This window comes from Podarcis vaucheri (assembly GCF_965113315.1).
Source record: "Podarcis vaucheri genome assembly, chromosome: 6".
Lineage (NCBI taxonomy): Eukaryota > Metazoa > Chordata > Lepidosauria > Squamata > Lacertidae > Podarcis > Podarcis vaucheri.
The window spans coordinates 107976159-108001197 of record NC_138764.1 but is presented as its reverse complement, the minus strand read 5'-3'; the positions used below and the strand labels follow the sequence as shown (position 1 = coordinate 108001197).

The window sequence follows — 25039 nt, the reverse complement described above, 5'->3', positions numbered from 1 at the left end:
GGCGGTGGCGGCAGGGCGGCCGGTCTCAAGGGCAGGGCGGTGGCAGGGCAGGCGGTCTCACGGGCTGAGCGGCGGTGGCGGCAGGGCGGGCGGTCTCACGGGCCGAGCGGCGGCGGCGGCAGGGCAGGCGGTCTCATGGGCCGAGCGGCGGCGGCAGCTCGGACGGTCTCACTGTCTGAGCGGCGGCGGCGGCAGCACGGGCGGTCTCACGGGCCGAGCGGCGGCAGCGGCAGCTCGGGCGGTCTCACGGGCCGAGCGGCGGCGGCGGCAGCTCGGGCGGTCTCATGGGCCGAGCGGCGGCGGCGGCAGCTCGGGCGGTCTCACGGGCCGAGCGGCGGCGGCGGCAGCACGGGCGGTCTCACGGGCCGAATGGCGGCGGCAGCATGGGCGGTCTAACAGGCAGAGCCTAAGTGACACCAGATAAAGTCGAGCAACATTTATGGACTCAAGCCTGATATTTACCTGAGAAGGTGGTGCCTTGTTTTGAACCCCAGGCTTTTTGTGACCCATGGAAGTTATAGAGCTGCCTCCCCCCCTTATCAGACAACAAATATCACGTATTTCATAAGCATATAATGTCATGGTTTTACAGTTAGGCTGTGAGCTCAGTTTCTAAAAAGCACCTCTTGAACGGGTTATTTTGGGATTGATTCAGGTTGGCCCCCAAAGCAGCTCACTTCAATTCAATGATCTCCATCAAGAAGCACCCAGCCACGCATGACCCATCCTGCCCCTTCTCATCCCAATCTGGCCACAGCAGAAGCTAGGCTGGTGCTTCCATTTGGAACTATGGAGTTCTCCGCTGGTTTCTGGTGGGCCTGGACTCCGCATTCCAACCTCTAGGGCTGGGCATGGCCCTCCCAATCTAATTCGCCTCTGCTCTCACAGTCAGGTACATTTTGGTGGGAAAGGGAAGGAAGGAGAATGAGCTGGTTGGAATCATGCTGAACCAAACACATCCTAAACTGGGTCTGAACTGCAGGAGGGTTTGGACTTGGCTCATGAAGAGCATGAGATGAGGCTTGAAACTGGAGAAATCTCTTCCGTTCAAAGACTTAGTGGCCTCAATAAATAAATGAAAACAGCTTATTTGGATGAGCAAAGGATTATTATTATTATTATTATTATTATTAGTCTCCCCACCCCGATACATAGCGGAACAAAGAGAAAAGAAGATATATAATAAACCAGCAGACACACAAAAATCAATCTTTAAAGCGGGCAAAAATAAATACATATGAACTTATACCAGCTTTAAGGTGTTTCCAATAGTACATATAAAAATGTAATTTTAAGAAAAATCTTAGCCTTCCAAAGGTGAAGACTTGTCCATCCATTAACAGAATACCTGTATGATTGCTGCCTGCAGTAACTTGCGCACTAGGTCATGGAAGTGTCCGTATCGGAGTCAGACATCCCCTAAGTTGGAGCAAAGCCACTGTAAGTGCATCTTTTATTATGTATGCATTCATCTTCTATCAAAAAACATTGTCCATATATATTAGACATGATAGCAGTGAATGCAGCTGAAGTTGTACAATTAAATAAAAAATGTGTAAATGCTAAAGAACATTTGACAGTTAAATTGCGAGGAATAAAGAAACCATAAGAAACATTAGAAATAATTGCTTTTTATATCGGTCCTCGAGGTTTTGCTGAACACGATTAGAAGGGACCAGCTGGTTAAAGGGGTACAGGTCGGAGTTAAACATTACAAACTGAGAGCATTCGCAGATGACTTGGTACTTACATTACAAGAGCCAGACACTAGTACTAAAAGAGTCTTAGAATTAATTCAAGAGTTTGGTCAAGTCGCAGGATTTAAACTGAATAAATTAAAGACTAAGGTATTAGAGAAAGATTTAACAGTTACTGAAAGGGAGAGGTTCCAGAATGAAACGGGTTTAACTGTGGTTAAGAAAGTGAAATACTTGGGGATTAACATGACAGCTAAAAATGTGAATTTATTTAAAGACAATTATGAGAAATGCTGGACGGAAGTAAAAAAGGATCTAGAAATATGGTCAAATTTGAAGCTTTCACTGTTGGGCCATATTGCTGTGATCAAAATGAATGTATTGCCTAGAATGTTGTTTTTGTTTCAAACATTGCAAATTGTGGACAAGATGGATTGTTTCAAGAAGTGGCAGAAAGATATCTCGAAATTTGTCTGGCAGGGAAAGAAACCCAGAATAAAACTTAAGATTTTAACTGATGCAAAAGAAAGAGGGGGATTTGCCCTGCCGGACTTTAAACTTTACTATGAATCAGCAGCTTTCTGCTGGTTGAAAGACTGGCTGCTTCTTGAGAACACAGACATTTTGGATTTAGAAGGTTTTAACAATATTTTTGGGTGGCATGCATATTTATGGTATGACAAGGTTAAAGCTCACAAAGCTTTTAAAAATCATATTGTCAGGAAAGCATTATATAATGTCTGGATTAGATATAAAGACCTGTTGGAAAATAAAACCCCAAGGTGGTTGTCGCCAATGGAAGCTAAGGCTGTGAAAAAACTCAATATGGATGCCAAAAGGCCCGAAATATTGGAAAATTTTGGAACAAGAGGGGGATAAATTTAAATTGCAGAGTTTTGAGAAATTAAAAGACAAAGTGAGAGACTGGCTCCATTATTACCAAATAATGGAGGTTTTTAAGTTGGACAGGAAAATTGGCTTCCAGGTGGAAAAATCAAGATTAGAAACAGAACTGATAGAACCCAATACTAAGAACTTGTCAGGAATGTATAACTTGCTGTTGAAATGGAATACACAAGATGAAACAGTGAAATCAGCTATGATAAAGTGGGCACAGGATATTGGTCATAACATTATGTTTGCTGACTGGGAATAGTTGTGGAACACCGGTATGAAATTTATGGCATGTAATGCCTTAAAGGAAAATATTATGAAAATGATTTATAGGTGGTACATGACCCCAGTCAAGCTTGCAAAAAATTACCACTTGCCTGATAATAAATGTTGGAAATGTAAAGAAACTAAAGGTACTTTTTTCACCTTTGGTGGACGTGCCCAAGGATTAAGGCTTTCTGGGAAATGATATATAATGAAATGAAAAAGGTATTTAAATATACCTTCCTTAAGAAACCAGAGGCCTTTCTCCTGGGCATTGTTGGTGTTAACGGAAAAATCTGAGGGCTCCCTTGGACAAAAACAAAGACACCAACCAGGATAACTTGGAGCAAAACAGCAGCCTGTAGGCTTGGCCTTTATTGAACTGTTGCAACAGGGTGTTTCCCTCACTAGCGAGAGAGAGGAAAGACCCCGAACAATGGGCTGCAAGACCTTATAAAAACTATTGAAATTCCCCTCGGTTCTCCTGCAGAGGTGAGGAGGGAGATAGAGGGGATCAGGCGCCACTGGGCAACCTTAGCCCAGAGATCCTTCTTCCTCTCCCTGCCTCCTCTTTGTGGGCGGTAATCAATCGTCACCAAAAGCTCAACCAGGGGAGCAAAGGCGAGGTCAAGCCGGCTAAAAAGAAAAGGATCCTGAGATCTGCGGGGGGACATCTTCGAACGTGAGTATGGTTTGAAGTAAATACATTGGGAGGGGGGTGGAAAAGTAACGTCCCCACGACAGCCAGACTTTCCTTCTTTCATTTCTGACGTTACCCTTCGGAGTCGGCCGGGTACGTTCTCTCTCTCTCCTTTTCTCCCCCGATTCTCCCCCTCGGAGGGTGGCCAGGGAAATCGCGGAACTTTTCTGTCTGACGTTATCTCTCGGGGTCGTCTAGGAACGTCAAAACCTTTCCCTTTCTCTCCCCACAAATTCTTACGCGGTGCTGGGCCGGGGAAATTGTGGTACCTTTTGCTGTTTTCCGACGTTCCCCCCGGGGTTGTCCAGGAACGTCTTAATCTCTCTATCTCTTTTCTCCCCCGTTTTCCGTCTTGGAATTGAGTCCGGGAAAGCGTGGCTCTTTTACTGTTTCTCTGACATCCCTCTCTCGGAGTCGTCCAGAGGAGTCTTTCAAGTATTCTCTTACTCTCCACCTACCCTAACTCTGCAAATGAAGCTGCCCCTCCTGCCTGGTGACCTTTGTTAGGGATGACCCGGGTATGTGAGAACGCAAGGTCGTTTGCTCCCCTTTCAAAACTTTGTTTTCTCGGACCCCCAATCTGGCACTGCACAGCGCAGGCGTCCAGTAGGGAGCCCAAACTTAGTCTCAAAGGCTAGGCAGGAGGCTGTTGTGGAGGGTAGAAGGGGCGGTTCACGAAGTGGGGCCCCACACTAGGATTAGTCTTGTGAAGCAGCGCTGAGGAAAAGGAATTTTAGTTTTGTGGCTGAAGGTTTCTCGGGCAAGGAGTCCCGTGGCTGAAGTTTTCTCGGGCAAGGAGTCCCGTGGCTGAAGTTTTCTCGGGCAAGGAGTCCCGTGGCTGGAGTTTTCTCGGGCAAGGAGTCCCGTGGCTGAAGTTTTCTCGGGCAAGGAGTCCCGTGGCTGGAGTTTGAGTTCATGTATAAGATTTCTTGAAATGAGTTTGTAGCTTGTAGATATGTAGGAATTGTGTTAGTCAAGGGTACTTTGAGTACTGAAAGGATATTTTTTTTCTGTCCCCCCTTTCTTTCCCATTGCCTTTCCTCCCTTGTGTGTGTGTTTCCACTCTTTCTGTCTTTAGTGTACTTCATTAACGGAAAAAAAAGCCCAATAATAACATATGAGAGAATGGGAGCTCACTAAACACCCTAGCTGGACTCCTCCTGGCAACAAAGCTTCCATGAAGCCTTTTTGCCCCAGAGAGGATTCTAATATGCCCCTCCAGCTTGTCATCTCCAATTGGGAAAGATAAAATAAAATAAAGGGGCAAAATGGTCTTTCCAAGTACAAAGTACGAGACCGCTGTAACTTTTAGTGGGTGGCTTAGGCCCACCACCTAGAACCCAGGGCACAGTGGCCACCTCAGGGATCCTTCAACAAAATCAGGGTGTGAACTCTTAGGGAGAGCTGAACACATCAAATTTGTGTTGTTAAACTATAACCTAAAGCTAGAACATGAAACTGTAAACTTAATGGTGCTCAGAGGCAAAAAAAAAAAAAATGAATAAGAGATGTACTCAAAGATTTAGAAATATTTCAAGGGTTTGTATTTACATTGGCCTCGGCATCCACAGACTGTTCTTAAATGCACATAGTTTTAAATTGCAAGCTTGCTTCAAAAATCTCAAATCTAAGGAAGCCATGTTGCGCCTTATCAATCTTAAAACAAAACAAAATGGAGAATGGAGTGTGCAAATGTTTGTTATTTGAGAGAGGCTCTAAAAGAGAGTTTCCCTCCCAAGTGGTGAAATCCTGTATACGTGCTACTTGTGTTCTGAAAGGGGGATTACCCCACTCCTTCCTCTAGTTTAAGTGAGGAGGGCGATTTTAAGTGTAATGGTAAATGATGTTGTGTTGTAACTTTTGAGTTTGCTCCAGTCTATTTTGGAAGGAGAATCATAGAATCATAGAATCATAGAGTTGGAAGAGACCACAAGGGCCATCGAGTCCAACCCCCTGCCAAGCAGGAAACACCATCAGAGCACTCCTGACATATGGTTGTCAAGCCTCTGCTTAAAGACCTCCAAAGTAGGAGACTCCACCACACTCCTTGGCAGCAAATTCCACTGTCGAACAGCTTTTACTGTCAGGAAGTTCTTCCTAATGTTTAGGTGGAATCTTCTTTCTTGTAAGTTAACCTAATGTTTCTGCTACAAAAGCCTAGTTGAGCACAACTGCTCTCTCAAGCTAAAATGCAGTGTATGTATTTCATTAAGCATATGCCTATAAAAGTATGGTGTTCATTCTAAGAAAAAACATTTGAGTCCAGTTTTAACTTTGATTTGGTTGGACAGAAGAGTTATTGTAAGGCTCCTGATATCAGTCTCTATAAGACTTCATGGCCTCTTTTGTTAGAAAATGCCCCCCCTCCCCCTTGTTTCACTCTGCCTCTTTCAGTTGTTTTCTCCCTTCTTACTTCTGTGCCAGGTAAATTTACTCCCGAGTAAGCTTCCTTTAAAGGAAACTGCAAAGAGGGGAGGGGGCAACACTTGTGTATTCCCTAAAAAAAATCAAATCTAGGGCTGCTTTAACTGTGCTTTATAAGAGATCCTCTCAGGAGTATAGATGTTTCCTTTCCCAGCTGTAAATCTGTACTTAAATGTGTATGCCTCTTTGGTAGTACAAATCTTGCTGCGAAATCTTGCTGTGAACCCTATATTTTGGAGGGTTGGACTAGATGACCCCAGGGTCCCTTTCAACTCTCCCAATTTGTGGCTGTGTGGAAGACCATGTGTCTGCAAGCATTGGAGGGTAATTCTTAAATTCTGGTGTGGTAATGGAGTTGAAATTCAGCCTAGCTTTGCTCTTTAGTTTTAAAAGGTGAGAGGTGAAGCCCAACTGGTAATATCAAGCATTTGAGTGATTACAGTGTTTATCATTTTGTCTACTATTTAAAAATCAGACTTAAAAGTCTACTCAAAGTTTAAGCACATACAAATGAATAATCAAGTAGAATTAGCCTTGACCATTCCTGTAAATAAAGGGCAGGAAATAATAATATTAATAATAATAATAATATTTTTTTGTCTGCAAATGGTAAGGCTGAAATGGCTGAGAATGTTAAAAAAAAAAAATCCTATGAATTCTAACTCTGGCCATTTTTACTCATAAATAAGAGAGCGGTTGATTGTTCCGCGAATGGCCAGAGGGATATTAGCCCTTTCCTGTACATAAAGGAAGCAGTCTCAGTTTGCTTGGGCTGAAATTGCTAGCTTTGGTGAATACTTAAATTGCTGAGTTTCTCTTTTTTGTTTAAAATCAAACCCTGTTTTCAAAATCTACTCCTTACCCTTCCCTTCCCTTATTCAAATGGTAATTTAGCCAAAGGATGCAACATTTTCAATAGTATAAAAGGTTTGCTGAGACATGAACTCTTCAACTGTAAGGGGGGAGAGGAGGTTTCTTCCAAATGTAAAAGAAAACTTGGAACCATTGAGGAACCATTGAGGGAAATCACCCTTAATCTGTCTTTGCTCCAGGGGCTACTTAAGACAAAAGGCTAAAAAAACAAAAACAAAAAAAACCACAAAAACAAAAAACAAAAACAAAAACTAGCCCATCAAAAGTCAAGAGCTTTCCAGGTTCCAAATCTTAACATGCCAAATTCTTTTCACAGGTAAATATCAGAGCATTCCCCCCCTCAATGGGAATTTTAGGAACAGCATTTCCTGACAGGCTTCTCACATGAAATAATTTTCCCTTTTAACAGGATATGTGAACCCCGATAACAAAGTGTTTGTCCCTTTTTCCTCCCACAGCAACTTTCTTTCTGTTCTGTGAAACAAGTCTGAATCCCTGCTACAGTTTGACTTCCATCTCTTTGTGGCTTTGACACTTTTTTTTTAAAGTTACAAATAATCTGTTTTTCATTTATTTAATCTGTCTCTCCATGATGTCTATGAAGTTAATCGAAGCACAACCAAACATTGTTTGTGGAATGGTATTTGTTTACCTTTTTGCCTGAGCATTTCTTATTAATTCTGTCATCTTGGCTAGTGCAAGGTACTTGCACAACTTTAAATTGCCATTCATTTTTTTCCTTGGTATTAAGTCATTTTCCAGTATTGTCCTATAGCCGATGTTGTCACTTCAAGAAACACTCTTTTATTTTCATTGTTACTTCAGATTTCTTAAAATTGTGTGTCTTAGCATTTATTTATTTTTCGTTCCTCATAAGTCATTGTGTGTGTTTCATTATTATTTTAACCTTGTATTTTTTACAGTTCTCTTTCTCTCCAAAGTGAAGGAAAGCAAACGAACTTGGCAGATAATAACAGTAGTTATAGGAAAATGTGATAATAATATTGGAATGAATGAAACGCTTAATGTGCTAAGATTTTTTATTATTTGCAGCTTCCCATGAAAACTGGAGGACATCCTTCTTGTCTAACTGTGTTTTTAAGTCGCCCCAAAACCCTGCCCCTTACAGGATATCACTTCTACAGATGTGCAATGATGAAAAGCAGCAACAACCCCTTCGCCATCACAAGACCTGCAACGCCAGAGTTTTCAAAGTGCCCACAGCTATCTCTTTCAAAGGATATAGACTGATGGGGAGTGGGGCTGACAAAGGGGGGAGGAGTTGAATTGCAAGGACATTTTCCCACTTTTGAACCTTAAGACTGTGCTCCAGGATTCAAAAGATACATACGTAAAAGATCACAATTGTGTCAAGATATGCAACTGATATTTAATTAGTCTGTTTTGTATTAAGTGTTATTATGTAGGAATGTTGAAATGTGTCTGACAGTGTTATTTGTGGGGGGGGGGGCTATTTTGCGTGTAATTGTTTTTATGTTTAATGTCTTATTCCTTACACCCCAGTGGAAGATTCTCATACATTTTATGCTTTTAATAGGTCAGGCTATTATGTAGTCCAATGTTTAGAATTAGATAAATTTATAACCACATTTCGTTGTTCCACCTGGCACTCTGCCAACTTCCCTACCCATTTTAAAATGTGCTAAAACTCGCTTTACCAAAGAGAAGCTGATAAGATACATGAAGGTGCATATGCTTTGGTTTAGCAGGAATGATCCCTTATAGAGTTAAATTGTCTTATTTGGACAAAGTGCCCTTTTAAGAACGGTTTTCCTTTAACAGACTGGTTTGAAAGGTTGAGAACCATGGGCACATAAATTCAAATTGGACTCAGTTTGAATTGGGCAAGTGTATCCAGGCTGCAATTAGCTTTTTGGTCCTTAAAGTGCAAGTGAGCAACTTCCATGGGTGCGAGACCACAGCCTATAATAAAATCCCATAGCTAAAGGCCAAGGAGAAGACCTCTCCCTCACGAGATGCCCAAACCTGTGCCAGCTATGGTGAATGCCAGGCAACATGGTTAATTGAAAGCCCTGAGGGGATTCAACAGACAGGATGTGTTGCTGTAGCACTGTCGGTGTGAGACCACAAAACAGCTAGCTTGACACCTGAGAACACAAAAATGGCGGGGGGGGGGGAAGCAAACTGCACTTTTCAGTCATTAGTGGACCTTCCTGCCTAAATGTAAAGCATAGATCACTATTGAGAAAATATTTCTTCCAAGGTGCTAGAATACCACAAGTAACTGAACAGTGCACTGTTACACCATTATATTTCCATGCAAATATCCTTAAAGTAGCATGATATCCAAGTCCCTTTCAGGTTCACATGGACACACACATCTGGGACGGAGAATACCAGGTTATTATTTACCACCTTAAATTGTGCGGAGAAAAGGATTGCAAAGTAGCCACCTTTGCAATCTTACCTCCGAAGGGGGGAACTGTAGCAGGAACCCCCCCACCCCAATCATTCTGTTTGCACAAACTTCACACACACACACACTCACACACTACATACGCCACATTTCTGTTATAAATTCATAGAAAATCAACCATACATCGGATTTGCACTGTTCCATTTTTTACTCCATGTGACAAGGACTATCAAAGGGGGGTGCTTGGTTTCTGGTCAGCAATAATCCCTTCACCATCCCAGCACATCCACAGGAGCCCTGCCCAGTTGCTATGTCAACCCTGATAATCCCAGACAGAAGACAATCAAAATCACAAAGAACAGTGGATTCACCACAGGCTGAAACAAAGGACAATGATCAGATCTTCCCTCTGGGGGCAGGAAACTGCAAACTCCTCTTTGTCACCTGGAAAGTACTCATGGGGAGGGGGAAAGGAGGAACCAGCTGGGTGACAGGACACTCAGGTTACCACCACAACTCCTCCCTCAACCCCTCCTTTCTGTAATGTATGCATGATGTCAACCCTTTCTGTAACGTATGCATGATGTCAACCCCTCCTTTCTGAAATGTATGCATGATGTTTCTGGGGGTGGGCTTGGGCTAGAGGAGGGGAATTTCAATAGTTTTTATAAGGTCTTGCAGCCCATTGTTCGGGGTCTTTCTCTCGCTAGTGAGGGAAACACCCTGTTGCAACAGTTCAATAAAGGCCAAGCCTACAGGCTGCTGTTTTGCTCCAAGTTATCCTGGTTGGTGTCTTTGTTTTTGTCCAAGGGAGCCCTCAGATTTTTCCGTTAACAGTGGCCAATTGGTGCCAAAGAAAGATAGAACATTCTTTATGTATGCTACAACAGCAGCAAGAATACTCATCGCAAAGTATTGGAAGACCCAAGATCTACCCACCTTGGAAGAATGGCAGATGAAGGTGATTGACTATATGGGACTAGCAGAAATGACTGGCAGAATCCGGGACCAGGGGAAAGAGACGGCGGAAGAAGATTGGAAGAAATTTAAGAACTATCTTAAGAAACATTGTAAAATTAATGAGTGCTAGAATGATGTGGTTTTAGAAATTAAATGGAGTACAGCTGTAAAGATTAAGTTAAAAGAAAAGAAAGGTCGACAATTAGATAAAATTAAGGGTGAGGATTTGCTGAACTAAATATTTGAAATAGGAATGCAGAAAGGGGAGGTATGAGGAGGTCGGTGAAGTAAGTTTTAAGAAAATAAGGTTTTGAAATTATACTTGTAGTAAAGTTATAACTGTTAGAAAAATCATTCCTTGGTCAAGTAAAAGACTGTGGCCTTGTGGGTACTTTATCAGCCGCAAGGACCCTGGGAAAAGGAGCTGTGTATCTTTAAACCCCAGACTTTTTGGCTCCTTGCCATGAGAGGTTTATGGGAGGAAAGGGGTCCTTGATTAATGGAAGATTTGACACCTGGGCTGGTGGTAAGAATCTCTTCCTCCTTCCCGGAGGTTGTTTGTTTTCAAATTGCTGAGAATTGGGGATCTGGTTAATTTCCACAGGTGGGAGGAAGATTCTTTGATTAAGGGTTCAAACCTAAACTGACCCAGCTGCAAAAGAATGAGCTGATCAAACTAAGACTCTTGATTGGCCAAAAGTTACGATGCAAAGTCAGAATTGTAGATAAAAGATCAAGGGATGTTTTGTTCGATGCTCTATGCCATTGCTCTGCAACTTGCAAAGATGCCCGGCTGTAACTTCCATCGTTAGCAGTCGTTACGTCCTTTTGAAATGGAAATCCTCAAACAGCTCCATTACGCAACAGCTTGAAAGGACTCTCTCTACTCTAAGTGTGTTCCTTTGTGAGTATGCAAAAGCTAGTTATAATGTACAGCGTTGTTATTTTGATGTTTGTAAGACTCCTAAGATGTGCCTGTTGTTTTTCAACATGTTTTCGGTTATTCTTTTAAAATAAACTTTTATAGTAGAGCCTGTTGGTATTTGTGCCTTTTCCGGGGGAATAGCTAAATTCAAGCCTTCTGCTTAGTCACGCTCTACCGAGTGAACTTCTGCCTGCAAGCCTGTGGATGCAGCTTGTAAGGGGAGGGAATTGCCAGGTTAATTGGACACACTCTTCTCCCTGGATTGTGTCTCTGAGTTCCCCTGAACTAAAGGGAGTGGTGGCAGCCTTACCGGTGTAATTTCGGCCTGTGTTTGTGAAAAGTAACTCCCTCGCCAACCTGCTCAAGAAACCTGGACTGGCCGGAGAGCAAAGTCGGGTGATGGAGGGGTAGCGTGGGCGAGTGGAACGTTACTACAATACTTGTTCTTTTTTTGTGTTTGTGTGTATTGTTTTGTTTGATATAATTTGTAAAATCTTAATAGATATTTATATATATATATATATATAAAAGAGACATTAGGACAGGCATTCCCTGTTTCCAGTTCCTACCTCAAAGTAAAAGGCCATGCCGATGGCCCTCTTTTTATCGTTTGGACAGCACATATATTCACGTGCCAAATGGGAAATCCTCTTGTATTCTTTGGGCGAGGAGGTGAATAAGGTCCTGAAACAGAAGAGTAAGAGCAAAGGATTCACAAGCCTGAAGCTGGCAGGAAGAACCGCTCAGTGTTCCTGCACAACAACCACCACCACCAGGTTACTTGAACGCTGAGCAGAGCCTCCCACCTGCATTCGCTCCATAAGACGCACACACATTTCCCCTTACTTTTTAGGAGGGGAAAATTGCGTCTTATAGAGTGAACAATATGGTACATTTTCTGAAATAAATAAGAAGTTTATCCCCATTTCCCCAGAAAGCAGGCCTTGTTCTTCATGCCTCACCTGCCAGTTCTTTTCACCTTCTTACCTTGCCAGAAGACGAATGCCTTTGAAAAAGCTTTCTGGACTTGACAGCATATCCCAGCAGCTTTGCAACCCCAAAGCCTCAGAATCATCAAGGTATTCAAGATGCCCAATCAGTTGTTTCAGGGCCTGCACAGCGATCCTGAGTCAAGTGAAGGAATTAAGAAGATTATAGTTTTAAAATTTGTATACTGCCCTTCACCTGTAGATCTCCGAGCAGTTCACAACATAAAAATGCAAGTTAAAAAGCACAAAATACAGAATAAAAACAAGAACCAAAGCAAACCAATAACTCCTCTCCCTCCAACAAACACAGTAGAAAGGGCATAGGAGGTTAATCAGCCAATGGCCTGATTGAAGAGGACCATTTTTGCCTGGCATCTAAAGGCACCAGGCAAGCCCCTCTGGGGAGAGCAACCCACTAATGGGGAGCCACCACAGAAAAGGCCCCTTGTGTGGAGGAGGCACACGTGAAGAGGGGCTTCCGATGATGAGCACAAGGTCTGGGTATGTTCATCTGGGGAGTTTTAGGTCCTTGACATCTTGCAGTCCAACCCCAACCATCACCCCCTGCAGCCTCCCCCATGTTTCCAGCACAAGCGGCAACCTTTTGGCTGTGATGGAGACTTAAGGTTTCATGACACGTGAGTCCCACCACACCCAAATCAGCCCATCGTGCGGGAGAGCCTCCAGCATCCTCTCCCATCCTAGTGTCCTTCAGATGTTTTGGGCTACAACTCCCATCTTCAGCCCAGTTATGCTGGCTGGGGCTGGTGGCAGTTGTGGTCCAAAGCGACTGAAGAGCACAGGGGTTGGGGAAGCCTGGGTCTCCTAGCTATCTAACCTAAGCAGAACCTCCATGTCCAAATGAAGCCTATCTCTTGGGGGAGGGCTGAGCCTATGGGTCAGAGAGAGAAGGGAGGGCCCCCCCAAATACATTAGCAGGTCCCTCACGTCAGCGGATCGAGATGCGAAGAGGGCTCCGGGATTAGACTTGTCGCCCTCGAACCTCTTCTTCTCGCCTCATGGACAAAACAGATGTGAGTGCTAAGTGCAAACAGCAGGTGGTGGAACTTGCTCTTCAGGATACCTGCAGCCTCAGGGAACGACAGGATATGACACAGAGCGTTGGTAGCCTGGAGGGACAAGGAGAGGAGAACGGCATTCAGCAGAGGTCATTGTCAGATCAAGATCTCAGACTCAGACGCGACTCAGAGCCTCGGTCCATCTCACTCAGTGTTGTCTACACTGACTAGCAGTGGCTGTCCAGGGTTTCAGGCGAGGGACTCCCCGACATGGAGATGCTGGGGCCCTTCTGCATACAAAGCAGGTGCTCACAGGATGGACCACTTATGAAGATGCACCCCCCTCCCAGCAAGAAGCTCCCAGCCCCATCCAGCTCCCATTCAAAACAATCCAGGAGAGAGAAACTGACCGCCATTGGCATTTGAGAAGTGCTGCGTCGCCTGGAAGTGACTTCCGCTTTGGGGTCTTCATCCTGCAGCCTTTTCAGTAGGGGTCTCAGCAGCTTGCTGCTCGTATACAGATTGGCAACCAACGCCTTCCAGATCTCTGCGGCACTTCTGCAATTTTTCAAAACAGAATTTTTCATTTTTCCTTTTCTTAAAAAAAGTCAGGCCTTTGATATTTTATTTATATTGCACATACATTAGCAAAGAAAGAAACCACAACTTGGAGCACAATTTTTTGCAAGTACGAAATTCAATATAAATAAATATAAATTAAGAAACCCCTTAAATCTAGCCCTCCCCATTTTCACATCACAAAAACTTACTCATCACACTCCATCGAGCAGTCCAACAGGCTGTCTACGACCGGCTGCAGGCGCTTGGTGGCTAGGCTGACAATAGCCGAAAGCGTCTGATCCTTAGTGTGGGTGTCGAGGATCTGATGGAGATGGTTGTAAATCTCATTCACAACCATAGGCAGCTGGAAGAAGATAAAAGAAGACCAGGATGAGAAAGTGTGGTGAACCTGTTTCTATTTTGCTTAATGTATGTAGGGTTTGGTGTCAGCGTTACTCGTGCCGGTTCTCTGCTGTTCACTTGTGTTTTTTTATAATAATTTTTATTGATTTACAACACAGATATACAATTTTATCCAATTTTTAACAAATAAATTCTCTCTTTTTGGACTTCCTTCAGCTTCTCTGACAATCATCCATCATTACCTCTTAATTACGCATTCCTTCTCCTTAGTATTGTCTTTAGTCTTCCCTCCCACTTCTATTATTTTTTATAACAATACATCTCAAATTTCACAGTGCTTCTTGAAATACAGTGGTGCCTCGCAAGACGAAATTAATCCGTTCCGCGAGTCTCTTCGTCTTGCGGTTTTTTTGTCTTGCGAAGCACGGCTATTAGCGGCTGTCAAAGCTGCTTCCAGATCCTAGCTCACAGAGGATCACGCTAGCCAGCGATCATTAAGTAAAAGTCTTTATTGAGTTACAGTTTCCATTCTCAAGCTGCTGCGTGCAACTCTACGTCTAATGGCTAGATCGGCGAAGTCCCGTCTGAGTCTCCGCCCCTTGTGCACCAACTTAATATCCTAGCCCTGCTCCACCTTTTCCGCCTGACTGTTCTCCTCTGGGTCCCTCTGCCCCCCGGGGTCTCTTCCTTCCTGGATTCTTCTGACGCCGACCCCCCGGACTCTCCTGTCTCCTTGCGCCGGGCTTTAGGACCTGGCTCTCTTTCAGGGCTGCCTACTGCGTCACTTCCCTGTGCATTTGAACTTGGCGCGCGCGCCCAACCTTCCACTTTCCGTCTGACCGTTTCTTCGCTCCCCGATGGAGGTGTGGCCAATCCTGACTCATGCCCTCCCCCCTGTTGTGAGCTGCCAGCGCTTGATCCCTGGCTCTCTTCCTTTTCCCTGCTCTCTGGCGGTGACGCTGGTCCCGATTTCCAACTGCTCTCCTCTGAGTCCCCTCTGGCTCTATCTCCCTGGGGTGTCCCCCTAGGCTCCCCCCTTGCCCTGGCCACTGGTGCTCCTTTCTGTGAATCTTCTGATTCACTGGAAAGACTCGGAGATCTCGGGTCGTCGTCATCACTCATCTTTTCCTCTGCCTCCTCCCCCTCGCTCTCTGTTTCCTCCCTTGCCCTTGCCTCTGCTCCTGAACCCCTGACATCCATCCCCCCCTCGAAGCCCCCCGTTCCCCCCTCCCCTCCTTCCGGTGCGGGAGCTGGGTGCTGCTGCGGCAGAGGGACGAACGTCGGATACTGTTCGCTTCCCGTGGTGGGCCTCCATTTGAAGCCTCCCGGTTCTTCCTCCCTGCTCTCGTCGACGACGGTCACCTCCGCTTCCATCTCTGTGCCGCCGTGCTCGAAACCAAGGTCGTCCCCGAAAACGTCCATGTCCGTCTCTCCCTCACTGCCTCCTGGCGGCGTTGCTCGTCCGGGACCTTCCAGCCACCTCTTGCGCCACTGCTCCTCTGGTCTATCGTCCCACCAATACGAGGGTTCTGAGGCAGATCCCGAGGGTGACCCCTCCGGGGAACGGGCATTTCGTATCGGGTCCTCGTCCGAGTCGAACCCCCGGAACGTGCTTGCAGAAAGTGTGGGAGTGAAAAGCCAGTCGTCGAAAAGGTCTGCTGGCATTGGTCTATGGGGGAAGAGGGCATGAAACTCGTCCTTGAGCAGAGGTTCGTCCAAGGCGTAGCCCGGCACCCAGCTGTTCGCACTGGCCGGGGTGCCCTGCTTGGCGAGAAGGTATTCTACCCCCTCTTCCCCCCACCTGGAGTCCAAAATTTCCGTGACTTCGTTGATGCGCTCCTCCTGTGCCACCCCCGCGTGCCCGGGTCTTTCCCTGAGCGGACTCGGCGCCGTTCCGGGTTCCTGAAACCTGTGCGGTGCCTTGTAGGGAGTGAGCACCGATCTGTGGAACACCGGATGCATTCTGGAACCCTCCGGAAGCGCCAGCCTGAAAGCCACCGGGTTGACCTGCTCTTCGACTTGGTAGGGCCCCAGTTGCTTATGCCCTAGTTTCTTCTTGGCCAACGACCTGGCCGGCACTGCGTGGGCTGCTAACCAGACACAGTCTCCCACATGGATCTCTTCGCCAACCCTTCTGTGTTTGTCCGCCTGCACCTTGTATGCGTGTTTGGCCAGCTCCAGGTGCCGCTGCAGCTGATCGTGGACCTCCTGCAACTCCGACGCGAACGCATCTGCTGTCTGCGGCTCCCCCTCCACCATTCTTTCCAGTCCCGGGAAGGTTCTGGGGTGCCTCCCGTTGTTGGCGAAGAACGGCGTGACCCCCGTGGACACGTGCTTCGTGTTGTTGTAGGCGAACTCGGCGAGCGGCAGGTAATCCACCCACGTCGCAGGCTGTTGATTCGCATAGCATCTCAGGTACTGCTGCATGATGGCATTGACCCGCTCCGCTTGCCCGTTGGTCTGCGGGTGTCTCGCCGACGCCAGGTTGATCTTGACATTTAGGAAGCCCATCAGCTTCTGCCAGAAATTCGAGATGAACTGCCGCCCGCGGTCGGACAGAATGGACCGTGGCAGACCGTGAACCTTGAACACGTGGTCTATGAACAGTTTGGCGGTTTGTTCCGCCGTGGCCACCTTCGCACACGGGATGAAATGTGCCATCTTGGAGAACAAGTCCACCACCACCAGCACGGCCGTCTTGCCCCTCGAGCTGGGCAGATCCGTGACAAAGTCCAGGGCCACTCTCTCCCATGGTTCGACCGGAGTTTGCAGCGGTTCCAACAGTCCGGCCGGCGGTCTGTGCACTGGTTTGGCCCTCTGGCAGGTGTCGCACCTCGCCACGTAGTCCGCGACCTCCCCTCTCATTCCGGGCCACCAGAAATCCCTGGCGACTAATTCTACCGTCTTCTCCTTGCCAAAGTGCCTGGCAGTGGGCGCGTCATGCAGCTGATGCAGTACCTTGGCGCGAAGTTCGTCTCCCGGCACGTAGATGGCCCCTTTACGGATGAGCAATCCATCTCTCAGCTGGAACCCGTCGGTCGCTGCCGTGCCCCTTTGCACCTCTGCCATCTTTGCTTGCGCGAAGGAGTCATTCTGCAACGCTCGTCGCACCGCCTCCAGGTCCACTGTCGCCGCAGCGCATGCCCACACTGTTGGTGCGAAGATGTGCATGGCGGCCGCTGGCGTGGCGTCCTCCAGATACTGTGGCTTACGGGAGAGCGCGTCCGCCATGATGTTGGTGTCCCCCGGGACATACTCTATTCGGAAGTCGAAGTTCGCAAAGAACTCAGCCCAACGTATCTGCCTCTGATTCAGGAACTGTGCAGTGCGCCAGTGCTCCAGATTCTTGTGGTCCGTGCAGACCTGCACCGTGTGCTTGGCGCCGATCAGGAAGTGCCTCCACGCTTTGAATGCTGCATGAATGGCCAGCAACTCCCTGTCCCAGATGGTGTAGTTCTGTTCGGACTTGCTGAACTTCCTGGAGTAAAACGCCCCCGGCCGCCAAACCCCCTGCGGGTCTCTCTGCAGCAGGACTGCTCCCACGGCTCTGTCCGAGGCATCTGTCTCGACCCTCATCAGCCTGCTGGGGTCGACATGCAGCAGCTGCTCTTCCGACGCGAAGAGACGTTTGAGTGCCTGAAAGGACCGCTCCGCCTGCTCCGTCCAGATGAACTTCTTTTTCTTGGAGCTAAGCGTGTCCGTGATGGCCGCTGTCTGCATAGCGAAGCCTTTGATGAACTTGCGATAGAAATTCGCGAAGCCGACAAATCGTTGGACCTCCTTCCGGTTGCGCGGGCTTTTCCAATCCAACACCGCTCGAACCTTGGCGCTGTCCATGGTGAGCCCCTTGTCAGACAACTTGTAGCCCAGAAAATCCACCTCCGTCACGTCGAATTGGCACTTCTCCAGCTTGGCGTAGAGCCTATGCTGCTGCAGCCTGCTCAGCACTTCCTTGACGTGTCTGTCATGCTCCTGCTGCGATTCCGAAAAGATCAGGATGTCATCTAAGAAACAGACGCACGTCTTGTAGAGGAGCCCCGCCAACACGTGATGCATGAACGCTTGAAAAACGTGGGAGCCATTTTGCAATCCAAAAGGCATAACTCTATACTCGTAGGTGCCCAGTGGCGTGAACATGGCTGTCTTCCACTCATCTCCCTCCCGCATGCGAATGAGGTTGTACGCCCCCCGCAGGTCTAACTTGGTGAACACGCTGCCCTTCCGTACCTTTGCGAGGAGGTCGTCGATTCGGGGCATGGGGAAGTCCGATGGCTTGGTCACACTGTTTAGGATGTGATAGTCCACGACCAGCCTTTTTTGGGGCGTGTCCCGCTTCTTAACAAAGAATACAGGACTGCCCCCCGCTGCCTTGGACTCCCGGATGAAACCGCGCTCCAAATTATGATCTACGAACTCTTTGAGTTCCTGCAGTTCGTCCTCAGACATGGAATACAGCTTCCCTTTAGGCAGCGCTGCCCCCGGCAGCAGGTCAATTTTGCAGTCATATGGTCTGTGGGGGGGTAGCTTGTCTGCCTCCTCGCAGAAAACCTCCAAAAATTCTGCGTACTTGTGGGGAATCGCTTGCAGCGTGCCTAGCAGCAGCTGTGACTCCTCTTGCTCCCCTTCCTGCTGGGGCATGATGCAGTGTTCAGCACAAAAGGAAGAGCCGAAGGTCAGCTGCCTCTGGTACCAAGCCAGCGTCGGGCTGTGCTTGTCCAGCCAACTCATGCCCAATACAATAGGCGTGTCCGAGAGTTGAGTGACGTTGAAGCTGATGATTTCCCTGTGATTTCCAAGCCGCAGCACCATAGGTGGCGTCTGCTTCACCACTTGCCCCCCTAGCAGCTCCCTGCCATCCACCGTGACAACCTGCAGGGGCAGCGTGGCAGGCAGCAACTGTATAGCGTGCCGGTCGACAAAGTCCTGCCCTATGAAGTCTGCATTGCTTCCCGAGTCGACGGTGATTGGCACATCCATGGTGATTCCATTGGGTAGCTGGAGCGATGCGGTGAGCCTCACTACTGGTTTGGGCGGGAGGGGGTCCATGGGCGGTAAAATCCCTGGGGACTGCTTCACTGACACATCTGGCTGGGCCCCAGTGCCTCTTCCTCCAGCCAGACATCGTCGTTTCCCTGCTGCGGTTCTCCGTGCTGCGTTGCTGCAGTCACCATTGCTGAGGCTGCAGTGTGCTTGTGGAGCCTCCGGGGACACTCTTTCGCCATATGCCCTGGATCCTCGCAGATATAACACTTCCTGTTCCCTCTAGGAGGCTTCGCTTTCACTGTTGCCGGTGCTAGGGCTCTGGCTGCTGACTGAGCCCTTGCACTCCCAACCTCCATCGGTTCCACCCCTCCCCCTGTTGGAGGCGTGGATTGCGCACGCGCTGCTTCTCTGGGAAGGAAGGAGGAGCCCCTGGCTGGTTCGCGCCCGCTACGCCCTTCGTCCCTGCTCCACGGACGTTCTTCCAGCCGCACCCCCACCGCCAGCGCCCTCTGAACGATCTCCTGCGTGGTCCGGGGTCTCTCCCCCCTCGCAATTTCATCTTTAACCGAGCTGTGCAATCCCTCCCAAAACAGGTCTCTGACAGGAGCCGAATCTCTGTCCCATTCCAGGTCACTGACCAAGGCGAAAAAGCGTGCATGATACTGCCTTACGCTGGCCCTCCCTTGTTTCAATCCATGTATCTGCTGTCGAGCAAGATCCACGTCAATACTTGATAAGAAACATCCATCCATCGCTTTAATAAAGGCATCCGCATTTTGGAGCGCCGGATCCCCATCCCTCCACAAATTGCGCAGCCGTGCTTTAGCATCTCCATGCAAATGAGACATGATGAATCCCACTTTCTCTTGCTCATCTCTAAAGTCTCTTTTCAGCAGTTGCAGTGCACACATTACATCTGCTCTAAAGTTGGGGTACTGTTGCAGATTCCCATCGAAGTGAGAGACCAGACCGCCTGTTCGTCTCGCCAACCCAATTCCCTCCTGTTTGGGTGTCAGTTGCCCTTGCTTAGTAAGCACTTCCAACCTGATCTGGAGATCCCTGCAGGCGGCAGCTGCCTCCTCCTCTCTCTTCCTGGATGCGAGAGCCTCTGCATTCAGTTGTGACACTGCTTCTCTGAGTTCCGCTATCTGCTGCTCAGCCGTCATGTCGTCTGCCGTTCGTGAGCTCGCTAGTAGGCACCCGCTTTTCTCCTCTCCTCGAGGCCGTGGATGCCCACAATTAATGAGACGGGACTTACTGTCAGAGCTGCTTCCAGATCCTAGCTCACAGAGGATCACGCTAGCCAGCGATCGTTAAATAAAAGTCTTTATTGAGTTACAGTTTCCATTCTCAAGCTGCTGCGTGCAACTCTACGTCTAATGGCTAGATCGGCGAAGTCCCGTCTGAGTCTCCGCCCCTTGCGCACCAACTTAATATCCTAGCCCTGCTCCACCTTTTCCGCCTGACTGTTCTCCTCTGGGTCCCTCTGCCCCCCGGGGTCTCTTCCTTCCTGGATTCTTCTGACGCCAACCCCCCGGACTCTCCTGTCTCCTTGCGCCGGGCTTTAGGACCTGGCTCCCTTTCCGGGCTGCCTACTGCGCCACCTTCCTGTGCATTTGAACTTGGCGCGCGCGCCCAACCTTCCACTTTCCGTCTAACCGTCACTTCGCTCCCCGATGAAGGTGTGGCCACTCCTGACTCGTGCCCTCCCTCCTGTTGCGAGCTGCCAGCGCTTGCTCCCTGGCGCTCTTCCTCTTTCCTACTCTCTGGCGGTGACATTGGTCCCGATCTCCAACTGCTCCCCTCTGAGTCCCCTCTGGCTCTTTCTTCCTGGGGTGTCCCCCTAGTCTCCCCCCTTGCCCTGGCCACTGGTGCTCCTTTTTGTGAATCTTCTGATTCACTGGAAAGACTCGGAGATCTCGGGTCGTCGTCATCACTCATCCTTTCTTCTGCCTCCTCCCTCTCGCTCTCTGTTTCCTCCCTTGCCCTCGCCTCTGCTCCTGAACCCCTGACAACACCAAACTGGGAGGGGTGGCTAACACCCCAGAGGACAGGATCACACTTCAAAACGACCGTGACAGATTAGAGAACTGGGCCAAAACAAACAAGATGAATTTTAACAGGGAGAAATGTAAATTATTGCACTTGGGCAAAAAAAATGAGAGGCACAAATACAAGATGGGTGACACCTGGCTTGAGAGCAGTACATGTGAAAAGGATCTAGGAGTCTTGGTTGACCACAAACTTGACATGAGCCAACAGTGTGACGCGGCAGCTAAAACAGCCAATGCAATTCTGGGCTGCATCAATAGGAGTATAGCATCTAGATCAAGGGAAGTAATAGTGCCACTGTATTCTGCTCTGGTCAGACCTCACCTGGAGTACTGTGTCCAGTTCTGGGCACCACAGTTCAAGAAGGACACTGACAAACTGGAACGTGTCCAGAGGAGGGCAACCAAAATGGTCAAAGGCCTGGAAACGATGCCTTATGAGGAACGGCTAAGGGAGCTGGGCATGTTTAGCCTGGAGAAGAGGAGGTTAAGGGGTGATATGATAGCCATGTTCAAATATATAAAAGGATGTCACATAGAGGAGGGAGAAAGGTTGTTTTCTGCTGCTCCAGACAAGCGTACACAGAGCAATGGATCCAAACTACAAGAAAGAAGATTCCACCTAAACATTAGGAAGAACTTCCTGACAGTAAGAGCTGTTCGACAGTGGAATTTGCTGCCCAGGAGTGTGGTGGAGTCTCCTACTTTGGAGGTCTTTAAGCAGAGGCTTGACAACCATATGTCAGGAGTGCTCTGATGGTGTTTCCTGCTTGGCAGGGGGTTGGACCCGATGGCCCTTGTGGTCTCTTCCAACTCTATGATTCTATGATTCTATGATTCTCTGACTGTAAACTCTTCCAATATGCAGTTACAGCTGCAAGGATTTTACTGGCCCAGAAATGGAAACAAGAGGAAATGCTGACGATTGAAGACTGGAGACTGAAACTGACAGACCATGCAGAATTGGACAAGCTAACTGGGGAAATTAGATATCTTAAGGACCAAAAGTTCATCGAAGACTGGGGAAAATTTGTAGAATATCTGAAAAATACATGTGATGTGCAAACAACGTTAGTGATACAGTGGTGCCCCGCAAGACGAATGCCTCGCAAGACGAAAAACTCGCTAGATGAAAGATTTTTCCGTTTTTTGAGTCGTTCCGCAAGACGAATTTCCCTATAGGCTTGCTTTGCAAGACGAAACGTCTTGCGAGTTCTTGCGAGTTTGTTTCCTTTTTCTTAAAGCCGCTAAGCCGCTAATAGCCGCTGTCAGGGGTTCAGGAGCAGAGGCAAGGGCAAGGGAGGAAACAGAGAGCGAGGGGGAGGAGGCAGAGGAAAAGATGAGTGATGACGACGACCCGAGATCTCCGAGTCTTTCCAGTGAATCAGAAGATTCACAGAAAGGAGCACCAGTGGCCAGGGCAAGGGGGGAGCCTAGGGGGACACCCCAGGGAGATAGAGCCAGAGGGGACTCAGAGGGGAGCAGTTGGAGATCGGGACCAACGTCACCGCCAGAGAGTAGGAAAGAGGAAGAGCGCCAGGGAGCAAGCGCTGGCAGCTCGCAACAGGAGGGAGGGCACGAGTCAGGAGTGGCCACACCTTCATCGGGGAGCGAAGTGACGGTTAGACGGAAAGTGGAAGGTTGGGCGCGCGCGCCAAGTTCAAATGCACAGGAAGGTGGCGCAGTAGGCAGCCCGGAAAGGGAGCCAGGTCCTAAAGCCCGGCGCAAGGAGACAGGAGAGTCAGGGGGGTCAGCGTCAGAAGAATCCCGGAAGGAAGAGACCCAGGGGGGCAGAGGGACCCAGAGGAGAACTGTCAGGCGGAAAAGGTGGAGCAGGGCTAGGATATTAAGTTGGTGCGCAAGGGGCGGAGACTCAGACGGAGCTTCGCCGATCTAAGCATAAGACGTAGGGTTGCACGCAGCAGCTCGAGAATGGAGACTGTAACTCAATAAAGACTTTTATTTAACGATCGCTGGCTAGCGTGATCCTCTGTGAGCTAGGATCTGGAAGTAACCCTGACAGGTGTCATCTGCAAATTTGATCAGGATGCCCTTGAGTCCATCATCCAAGTCATTGATAAAGATGTTGAATAAGACCGGGCCCAAGACAGAACCCTGTGGCACCCCACTAGTCACTCTTCACCCGCGCTCTACGTGGGGCTACCTTTGAAGGTGACTCGGAAACTACAACTAATCCAGAATGCGGCAGCTAGACTGGTGACTGGGGGCGGCCGCCGAGACCACATAACACCGGTCTTGAAAGACCTACATTGGCTCCCAGTACGTTTCCGAGCACAATTCAAAGTGTTGGTGTTGACCTTTAAAGCCCTAAACGGCTTCGGCCCAGTATACCTGAAGGAGCGTCTCCACCCCCATCGTTCTGCCCGGACACTGAGGTCCAGCGCCGAGGGCCTTCTGGCGGTTCCCTCATTGCGAGAAGCGAAGCTACAGGGAACCAGGCAGAGGGCCTTTTCGGTGGTGGCGCCCGCCCTGTGGAATGCCCTCCCATCGGATGTCAAGGTGATGGAAAACTACCTGACATTCAGAAAACATCTTAAGGCGGCCCTATTCAGGGAAGCTTTTAATGTATGATATTTTAATGTTTTTTTGGTTTCTGTGGAAGCCGCCCAGAGTGGCTGGGGAAACCCAGCCAGATGGGCGGGGTACAAATAATAAATTATTATTATTATTATTATTCTCCAGGATGAAGAGGAACCATTGATGAGCACCCTTTGGGTTCGGTCAGTCAGCCAGTTACAAATCCACTGAGTGGTAGCATAGTCAAGACCGCATTTTACCAGCTTGTTTACAAGAATATCATGGGGCACCTTGTCAAATGCCTTGCTGAAATCAAGGTAGGCTACATCCACTGCGTTCCCTTCATCTACCAGGCTTGTAATTCTGTCAAAAAACGAGATCAGGTTAGTCTGACATGACTTATTTTTCAGAAATCCATGCTGACTATTGGTGATCACAGCATTCCTTTCTAGGTGCTCACAGACTGTTTGCTTAATGATCTGCTCCAGAATCTTCCCTGGTATTGATGTCAGACTGACTGGGCGGTAATTATTTGGGTCCTCTCTTTTCCTCTTTTTGAAAATAGGGACAACATTTGCCCTCCTCCAGTCTGCCGGGACTTCACCTGTTCTCCAGGAATTCTCAAAGATGACTGCCAGTGGTTCTGAGATCACATCTGCCAGTCCTTTTAATACTCTTGGATGCAGTTCATCTGGCCCTGGAGACTTGAATACATCTAAACTAGCCAAGTATTCTTGTACTATCTCCTTAGTTATTCTGGGCTGTGTTTCCTCTGCTGAATCATTTGCTCCAAATTCTTCAGGTCGGGCATTGTTTTCTTTATCGGAGAAGACTGAGGCAAAGAAGGCATTGAGGAGTTCAGCCCTTTCTGTGTCCCCTGTTTGCATTTCACCATCTTCTCCTCTGAGTGACCCCACTGTTTCTTTGTTCTTCCTTTTGCTACGAACATACCCATAAAAGCCTTTTTTGTTGCTTTTAACCTCTCTAGCAAGCCTGAGTTCATTCTGTGCTTTAGCTTTTCTGACTTTGTGTCTACACGTGCTGGCTATTTGTATGAATTCCTCTTTGGTGGTTTCCCCCCTTTTCCATTTTTTGTACACATCCTTTTTTAATCTTAACTCTGTTAAAAGTTCTTTAGATAGCCACCCTGGCTTCTTTAAGCACCTTCCATGTTTCCGTCTCACTGGTATTGCCTGACGTTGTGCTTTTACTATCTCCCTCTTAACAAACTCCCAGCCATCATGAACTCCCTTTCCTTTTAGTATTGCTGTCCATGGGATCTCACCCAGCACTTCCCTAAGTTTTAGGAAGTCGGCTTTCTTAAAGTCAAGAAATTGAGTCCTAGTATGCTTGGCTGCTCCTTTCTGCTGTATAGTAAACTTCAGAAGAGCATGATCACT

The 25039-nt window shown here is 48.0% G+C and overlaps 1 protein-coding gene across 1 annotated transcript in view; it reads right to left on the bottom strand.

Moving 5' to 3' along the window:
• Window positions 1-378: 378 nt before the first annotated feature.
• Window positions 379-25039, bottom strand: part of LOC309535444 (maestro heat-like repeat family member 5) — a 68100-nt gene continuing 43439 nt past the window's right edge. Inside the window, exons 14-20 of the mRNA XM_082228514.1 lie at window positions 13914-14068; window positions 13554-13701; window positions 13073-13254; window positions 12123-12260; window positions 11705-11819; window positions 1349-1419; window positions 379-1063 (exon numbers count right to left, since the gene is read on the bottom strand). Coding sequence (XP_082084640.1) covers window positions 1381-1419; window positions 11705-11819; window positions 12123-12260; window positions 13073-13254; window positions 13554-13701; window positions 13914-14068 — 777 coding nt within the window. The 3' untranslated portion in view covers window positions 379-1063; window positions 1349-1380. The remainder of the gene's footprint in view (window positions 1064-1348; window positions 1420-11704; window positions 11820-12122; window positions 12261-13072; window positions 13255-13553; window positions 13702-13913; window positions 14069-25039) is intronic.